The sequence below is a fragment of the Arachis duranensis genome, chromosome 2, assembly GCF_000817695.3.
Source record: "Arachis duranensis cultivar V14167 chromosome 2, aradu.V14167.gnm2.J7QH, whole genome shotgun sequence".
Classification (NCBI taxonomy): domain Eukaryota; kingdom Viridiplantae; phylum Streptophyta; class Magnoliopsida; order Fabales; family Fabaceae; genus Arachis; species Arachis duranensis.
The window spans coordinates 93404493-93412762 of NC_029773.3; the positions used below are offsets into that span (position 1 = coordinate 93404493).

The following is an 8270-nucleotide window of genomic DNA, read 5'->3' on the forward strand; positions in this document are numbered from 1 at the left end:
TTCCAATAAACCCTTGACACTACGTGGTTGTTGGAGGCTAATTGGATGAATGGTATTGTCTGACCTTAATTACCTAGCCAATGACCAATGAATAATGATCTATGTACTTCCAACAGGAACAAAAACTTGTGTGTTTGTTTCCCAAATTTGATATCTTCAAATCATGATTTAGACAACGTGTATATATCCTGAACCAATAAGAAATAAAATACAAAGTGTATATATAGATAGTAGTGATTGAATCAAGCAAATTTCGAATAAGTTACTAAGCAAATAACCGGCACAGACAAGAAAATTGACGACTATGAATGAACGAAACATTGTATGGTACTTTTATTTAGCTAGATCATTAACAAGAATACTAGAATGGAGTAAGGAAGGTTTTCAATCAAAGTGCATGTTAGAAGTGTTAGAGACTTGTCCCCTGTCAAAGGCCATAAGACTGCATGGAGGCTGCTCACTCCATGTCTTTGGTTTCAAGGTCACACATTTAGATGAGTTTTCCATTATGCTGAGGTCCTATTCCTCTGGAAAAGAGAAGGGGAGGGGGGATGAACATTAAGTCATTAACAGAAAACAAAATCATTGTCAGCAATTACTTGCTGACTCAAAAGCATAATTTAGAGATGATCAATAATTGCATTGGTGAACTCAGTTGTCTTTGCTTTGCCACCAAGATCAGCGGTTCTGTACTTCCCTTCTGCAATTGTGGTGAGGATGGCATTTTGAATTTGATCCGCTTTGTCATGGAGATCCAAATGGCGCAACATTGAAACACCACTTAGCAGTAAAGCAGTTGGATTTGCCAAATTCTGCACAAATCCAAAGGAAAATATAAGCAAGCAACAGTATATATTATATAACCCTCAAATGAGGGTGACCCTGCCTGCCACCCTGTGTCAAGTTTCATATCTATGCAACCTTACTCTCATAAGCCAAGCCAAGTTTCATTTCTACACAACCTTACCTTTCCAGCAATATCAGGTGCTGAACCATGTACAGCCTCAGCAAGTGCAATACCTCCTTCACCAATGTTGCAGCTGAAAAAGGCATAAAATAAGGTCAGATGATAAGATTGTAACTTCTTGATTTTGTTGACTAAACTGCAAAAAGTTATACCTTGGTGTCAAGCCCAATCCCCCAACCAAGCCAGCACAAAGGTCACTGATAATATCACCATAAAGGTTAGGCATCACCAATACATCAAAAAGAGCAGGATTCTTCACAAGCTGTAGATGGTAAAATAGAACATATGTCATTCCCTTTATAATACTAAAAGAATTTCCATATACAGTGGTATCCTACATCCAAGTTCACAGATATACCATCATGCAGCAATTGTCAATGACAACTTCCTCATATTTTATCTCAGGATACTTCTCCGCAACCTCACGACAGCACTAGAACAAGTTTCCAAATACAAGGTCACTGTTAGGTAGGGATCACAAATAAATCTTGAGATTAACACTTATAGGTATTTGTATGTATTGTTGGACCTTGAGGAAAAGACCATCAGTCTTCTGCATAATGTTGGCCTTGTGAATAGCAGACACTCTCTCTCTTCCATGTACCTTGGCATAGTGAAAAGCATACTCAGCCACCCTTAAACTTGCTTGGCGTGTAATAATTTTGAGACTTTCTACTACACCTCTCACAACCTGTTACACAAAAAAACTAAAAGATATATTAATCAGAACTTGGTTCATAGCATCCAACATCAAAATTTGTGAAAGTGTGAAACTTGCCTGATGCTCAAGACCGCTATACTCTCCTTCAGTATTTTCACGGATGGTGATAAGGTTTACATTATCATACCGAGTTTTGTAGCCAGGCAGGCTGTAGCAGGGTCGAACATTTGCATACAAATTCAGTTCTTTTCTTAGTGTAAGGTTCAATGAACGATGCCCTTTTCCAATAGGGGTGGCCATTGGCCCTTTCAAGCCAACCCGATTTTGCCGAACTGATTCCAAACTTTCCCATGTCAGAAAGCTCTGGGTTCTCGGATCAATTTCAGTTCCCACATAGTGCTCTTCCCATTCTATGGGCACCTCAGCTTCCTTGAATATCTAATCATTGAAACTGTAAGAGTTTACAAAGCATTACATTGATTCAACACAAGTCTCTTTCTATTAATATACCATACTACAAGAGTCATATTTTTGCAGCATACGAAACTTGAGAGTTGGGATTGTTAATAAAGGATCCGTTTAACTCCAACGAAAAGTTATGACATGTTAACTATAACTCTGGAAATGAGTAAAAACACATACGCATAGTATCAAACACATAAGCATAGTTCCATTACTTCATTTCCATACGCAAATTATGCTTTCAAAAACATTAAGTAACGAAATAAATATATACTTGCATGAGCATGACGTAGTGAACCGTAAATCTAAATTTACATAAATCAAATCAAAGTTACGGAATTAAAGAGCATATCTTACGAATCATCTTAATTTTACTTTCATAAATTTATGTTACGTAAAACAGGAAAATTCAGCTGAAAATATTAATCACAAGAGGTAAACAATCAGTAGTAAAAAAGGAGAGATCTTTACTCAAACCATGCACCGATGCCAAAAAGAAAATCAAATAAGCAAAAGAAAAATTGAAAATAAATAAATGGCGTATCGAAGAGAATAGAAGGTGAAGGAAAAACCTTTTTGACGGATTCGGCGATCTCGGGGCCAATACCGTCGCCGGGGAAGAGAGTGGCGCGGATCGGAGTGGAAGAAGCGAAGGAGAAGAATCTGGCGACGGGGGTGGTAGGGTTTGATGGGAGGTGGGCGCTTCGGAGGGTTCGTTTGAGGAGGTGAATGCAAGAAGAAGCCATAGTTGACGGCGACACACACTCTGTTTGATGGATTGATTCTTACGCAGCACAATTACAATCAAATATATTTATTAGTTATTTGCAGTTTTTTCCGTTATACTTCTAAGTTTTAAACTTCTAATAAATATACTTTTTGTTTTATTATTTTCTTTTTTGTGGCGTTTGTCAATAAAACAACATAAAAGTTGGTTAATCTTATAGTGAAACTCAGATATAGTCGACTTCACGTAAAGTTGATACCTGAGAGCCATTAGATAATTTGATTGATTTGACTAAATTTTTATCTAACGGCTCTCAGATATCAACTTGACATATATCAACTTGACATGAAGTCGACTTTATCTGAGTTTTTCACCTAATCTTATATATATAACATGTTATGTTAGTATACCAAGTTTTTACACAAGTATAATAATCAGGAAAATCTGGAGAATGAGTTGGTCCATATATATTCTTTTGCTTCTTCTAATAGTGTTCTTTTAAGGCAATAATTTGTGATTTTTTAATTCTAATAACTGAAGAAAGCAATAGTTTTCTTAATACACTTCCATTAACATTTGACATATTCTTTTGGTCTTTCCTTTATTCTCGAAATTAATAGTCTGAAATTGGCTGAATTGTCATCTCCGGCATCAAAGAGGCATTTGACAATTCCCATTGAAACTCGCTACTAATAATGATTCGTAGCAAAGTTAAAAGACAATTAGTTAAAAGATTATAACACACAAAGAATGAAAATTTAGAAGCATTATTTAAGTGAAAGAACTTCCTTTACATAGAAGGCTGGGTATTGTATCTGTGCCCAAAAAGCAATGGCAAACAAATGAGAGATTCTGATCTATTACATCATTAATCACACTCACTCTTAATGCTTAACAAATCTCTGCATCTGATTTCCCACATGCTTAACAAACAAACCAAATTCTTAGCAATATAATAAAAAATACAAACACAGAAAGAAAAAGATGAAACCAAACTTTAAACCTAACATAAAGGAAGAGGAGCACCATTCCACTCAGAAATGCACTCAAGAAGAGGATCAATGATCTTCCCTTGGCACATTGCCGTGAACAATTTGTCACATTCTTCACCAGGTGACCTAACCTTCTCACCAGTTAGCATCTCAGTCCCCAACTCCTCCCTCACAAACTTGTACAATGGATAGGACCTGCATTCCTTGATCTTGTTCGGTAACGCACTTTGTCCATTCTCATATGCAATTCTTGCACCCTCAACTTCTTTAGGCAAAAGGGTCTGCAATTCTTCCTCAAAGGTTGTAATTTTCTGGAAGATTGAGGTGTTCACATTCTTCTCGGTTTCAGCATTTGCAAGTGCATGTTCCACCAAAACTTGCCTTAGCTTCTGCATCAAAGGGTATGTAGCACTGCAAGGATCATCAATGTATGCAAAACAGTACTCCCTATCAACAACCTTGAGAAGATCCTTCTCACAGAATCTTGATGGGTGGAGTTCGCCGTTGATGCCGGTGGTTAGTGTCCTCTTGGCAACTTGGCTCACAGTGTTCTTCACGGTGTTCTTCAAATTCTCCTCCAGATGCCTCAAATCAATGGCTTGGCAAAGTGCAATCAAGAAGGTCGATGACATAAGTTTGAGAATCTCAACAGCTTCATTTGTTTTCCTAGCTGAAATCAAACCAAGAGAGTTCACATCTTGGTTATGCTGCTCAGCACTCTGGACATGGCTAGTCACCGGGTTTGCAAGATATTGCAGTTCGGAACAGTAAGAGGCCATGGCGATTTCAGTTCCCTTGAAGCCATAATCCAAGCTGGGGTTCCTACTAGCACTTAGATTTGAAGGCAAGCCATTGTTGTAGAAATCATTGACAAGCTCAGAGAACTGAGCAAACATGAGTTTCCCAATTGATGCAATGGCCAATCTTGTGTTATCCATAGACACACCAATTGGAGTACCTTGAAAGTTACCACCATGCAAAGCCTTGTTCCTTGACACATCAATCAAAGGGTTGTCGTTAACAGAGTTAATTTCCCTCTCAATTGATTTGGTTGAGAATCTAATCACTTCAATCAAAGGGCCAAGCCATTGAGGTGAAGTCCTAAGTGCATATCTGTCCTGTTTAGGCTTTTGCAACGGATCAATCTCGTGCAACTTCTTGGCGGCTTTGACATATGAGCTACCATCCAAAATGTGTTCCATTATGGCTGCAGCCTCAATTTGTCCAGGATGGTGCTTCAATTTGTGTGTCAAATGGTCAGTGAACTCTGGCTTCCCCTGCATCACCTCCGCAAATATGGCCGAAAGAACCTCCGACAGGACAGCTAGGATATTGGCCTCAAATAGGACAATTGAGGCTAGTCCGGAACCAACAGCAGTGCCATTCACCAGTGCAAGGCCTTCTTTAGGTTGCAACTCGAAGAACTCGGATCCGATTCCGGCCACTTGGAATGCTTCTTTTGCATTAAGGATCTCTCCATTGGGTCCAACAGCCTTTGAATTTGGTCTGCCAGTTAACAAACCAGCAATGTATGATAATGGAACAAGGTCACCAGAGGCTGTGATTGTTCCCCTAAGTGGCAAACATGGTGTAATGTTGTTGTTCAGAAGCTTGGTTATGGCTTCCAAGATCTCAAATCTGATTCCTGAGTAGCCTTGGAGGAGTGTGTTGATCCTCACTAGCATTGCTGCTCTAGTAGCTGTGTGTGGCAATGTGCAATTTGTCTCTGTTCCATTGCCAAATATTCCAGCATTTAAGAACCTGAAAGAAGAAAAAAGAACTAAGGATTAGAGAAATCTTTTATGTAATTTAATTATTCCTAATCAACAATGAATCATAGGTAAATTTTAATTCAATAACACAAGTATAGTTAGCAGTTAGGTGGGGAATAGTCAATAGTCAATTAGAGTACTATTTTAGAGCCGTCAAGTTTTAAAATAAAATGGAAAGTAACTTAGAAAATGAGGAATCACCAAGTCAAAGATGGTGACTAGCGAGTTAGCCAAAGGAGTTAGGAGTTAGCACTAAGAAAAGTTAGTAACTATAGAAGACTATGCACCCACCTAACTCCATGTCACGTGCAACGCTCGTGTTTCACCTAACAATTTTTCAAACTATATATATTTAATATTAAATACCAAACGGAACTTTTTTTATTTTTGGTGAATAATTAATTATAACTCTCGACTTTAATCAACTCACCACGTTGACTGGTTAAATTTAGGGCTTGGACACCAAATCCAATAATTATAAGTGTAAGAACTGGCAGTACCGGATATGATGTGGACATCTATCTACCCTAGGGTCCCCAACATGCTTATGATTTATCAAAAAATAATCCTTTTGTTGTTTGTTCCACGGGTACCTCGTGTTCCCTACAATACTTGTTCAGTTTTAGGGATCCATTACTATTTACCATCTAACAAAAACAGTAAATTTGATAGGTCATGTTTCACATGTTTGCCAAAATATACTACTGTATCTTATGATAAATAATAACCACGTTTACATTATGGCATTTATTATTACTGGTAAAAATGGTTAAAGAATAAAACTTGCTACTACTTCTAATAACTATTATAAACCAGCTAATTATTAACATCAATTGTTAATTATGAGAATGTACGGATGACATAAACAGTAAAAAGATTTACGCACCATGTGAATTAATTATGTCATAGATCTTTATTATCGTTTATAAAAAACAGATTCTACGAGGATGTCACGTATATTCAATTATTCATGAATTGCGACAGCATCGCGGTGCGGTGTGTCGTGGCAATTATAGATACTTAAAGTGGTTAACTTGAGAATGTCCGAAAATGCTTTATTTCATGATATTACTAATTTTGTGCGGGATAAAGAAAAAGATACATATAATATATTAGTGGCTCGTATTGAAATTAGAATCTCACTACAATAATAAGGCGTAAAAGTTATAGCATAATTCATTCCTAACTATTTTTAGACATCAAACAAAAAATGTATGATACATAAAAGACACTGTAAGGGAAACAAAATAGAGAATTTAATAAAATTAATAAAAAAATATAATTCATTCGATTCATGTTTGATTAATTTTATTAATATTATTTTATTTTATAATAAATTCTAAATTATATTCTTAACGAAAATTTTTTAATTGAATTATTGAACTTATTTTTACTCATTACCGACACTATTTAACTCGGCATTATTATTAATTTATTATTATTATAGATAGATTTCTCCTGATGTCTAGCTACTTTTTTTAATATGGAAAGACATTGTTCTTTTTATAATTAAAGAGATTAATATTACGTATATATGTTAGAGTTAAATCTGTAACGAATCTAACAATAATAATTAAGAATAATATAATAAAGAGTAATTAACTAATTATACGTACCTAATGAGCTCTTTCTGCAAGGCACCGCCCTGTTTGGTTCTCCGGTGAGAAGTGGCACCAAAGCCGGTGGTGACACCATAGCTGTCCGTACCATTGTTCATGCTATTCATAACCCAGTCACTACTAGCCTTAACCCCAGGTCTGGACTCCTCGGAGAGCTGGACGGCGACACCTTGGTCCTTGGCAGCAATGGCGGCCACCTGAGATATAGTCAAAGTCTCGCCGCCAAGCTTAACTGTCGGCTTCCGGTACTCGGCGACCATCCTCTTGACCTCGTCCAAGTGGCTCCCCTCCAAAGCCTGGGCTGCGACGCCCCAGTTCAATGGGTCGTGACGTGGCACCTGACCGTTGGCGCTCAAACAGAAGGTGGCATCACCATTCACGTGAGTGTCCATGTTAGTTAGTAGTGATGGGGAAACGGATCTGAAGAGGTTGTTAGTCGGTTACGGGGAAGTGAAGAGAGGAAACCAAATGAAATGCAAATGGAAATGAAATGAAATGAAGTGGAAATGATTTCCTGAGAGGGGTTGGAAGAGAGAGGGGTTATTATATAAAGGGGGAGAAGGGAAATCTGATGCGTTGGTGTGTTTGGTAGGTGAGCATAAGGGGTGGCAAGGAGGGAGGGGGTTGGTGGGAGACTAATGGACGGTTTTAGATTGTGACACGTGGCGTCTTGTTTTTTATGTTTTGTGGAGGCTCTCTCTCCTCTGGTAGCTGGGCTTGCCTGCCTAGTGGAACAACATTGGAGCGTAGTAGTTGGTGAAAGCACCAACTACATTGTATGTAATTCTCTTATTTTTTATTTACACACATTACTACTACTTAGCTGGCTACTACTTCTTTAATTATCTATTATTACTCTTATTCCTTTTATTATGGCTGCTTTAGATCTACGGTTTTATTAATTATTAAAACAATATTTTAATCTTTCAATAATATTCTTAATATGCGTTTTAACTGTTAATTTCATTTCTACTAGTATTTTTTGCTCCGACATTCTTTCCTTAGTTATTCTTTTGTGCACAATTGTTATTTTATAGACTGATGAAAATTAAATATGTTACTATATAGAG

At 37.3% G+C, this 8270-nt stretch overlaps 2 protein-coding genes across 3 annotated transcripts; both read right to left on the minus strand.

The window, feature by feature from the left end:
• Nucleotides 1-309: 309 nt before the first annotated feature.
• On the minus strand, nucleotides 310-2915 carry LOC107476297 (isocitrate dehydrogenase [NAD] catalytic subunit 5, mitochondrial). Of its 2 annotated transcripts, none has more exons than XM_016096098.3 (7): nucleotides 2663-2915; nucleotides 1746-2066; nucleotides 1497-1658; nucleotides 1326-1400; nucleotides 1120-1229; nucleotides 968-1040; nucleotides 310-812 (listed from the first exon to the last, which is right to left on the minus strand). In XM_016096098.3, exons 1-7 carry the CDS (start codon nucleotides 2834-2836, stop codon nucleotides 621-623), a joined length of 1107 nt encoding a protein of 368 aa, XP_015951584.1. In that variant the 5' UTR covers nucleotides 2837-2915; the 3' UTR covers nucleotides 310-620. The 2 variants fall into 2 exon arrangements, with proteins under 2 accessions (XP_015951584.1, XP_015951585.1); XM_016096099.3 differs by having other exon boundaries at nucleotides 1746-2079; nucleotides 2663-2800.
• A 653-nt stretch (nucleotides 2916-3568) lies between these two features.
• LOC107476298 (phenylalanine ammonia-lyase) lies at nucleotides 3569-7729 on the minus strand. Its single transcript, XM_016096100.3, has 2 exons — nucleotides 7198-7729; nucleotides 3569-5570 (listed from the first exon to the last, which is right to left on the minus strand). The coding sequence occupies exons 1-2, from the start codon at nucleotides 7590-7592 to the stop codon at nucleotides 3821-3823; spliced, it is 2145 nt and encodes a 714-aa protein (XP_015951586.1). The 5' UTR covers nucleotides 7593-7729; the 3' UTR covers nucleotides 3569-3820.
• Nucleotides 7730-8270: the final 541 nt, after the last annotated feature.

Coding starts and splice junctions, on each gene's coding strand:
- LOC107476298 (XM_016096100.3), bottom strand. CDS start 7,592: ATGGACACTCACGTGAATGGTGATGCCACCTTCTGTTTGAGCGCCAAC. Junction 5,571..7,197: donor TTGCAGAAAGAGCTCATTAG/GTACGTATAATT, acceptor TTCTTCTTTCAG/GTTCTTAAATGCTGGAATAT.
- LOC107476297 (XM_016096098.3), bottom strand. CDS start 2,836: ATGGCTTCTTCTTGCATTCACCTCCTCAAACGAACCCTCCGAAGCGCC. Junction 1,401..1,496: donor CTGATGGTCTTTTCCTCAAG/GTCCAACAATAC, acceptor AACTTGTTCTAG/TGCTGTCGTGAGGTTGCGGA. Junction 1,230..1,325: donor TTGACAATTGCTGCATGATG/GTATATCTGTGA, acceptor TACCATCTACAG/CTTGTGAAGAATCCTGCTCT.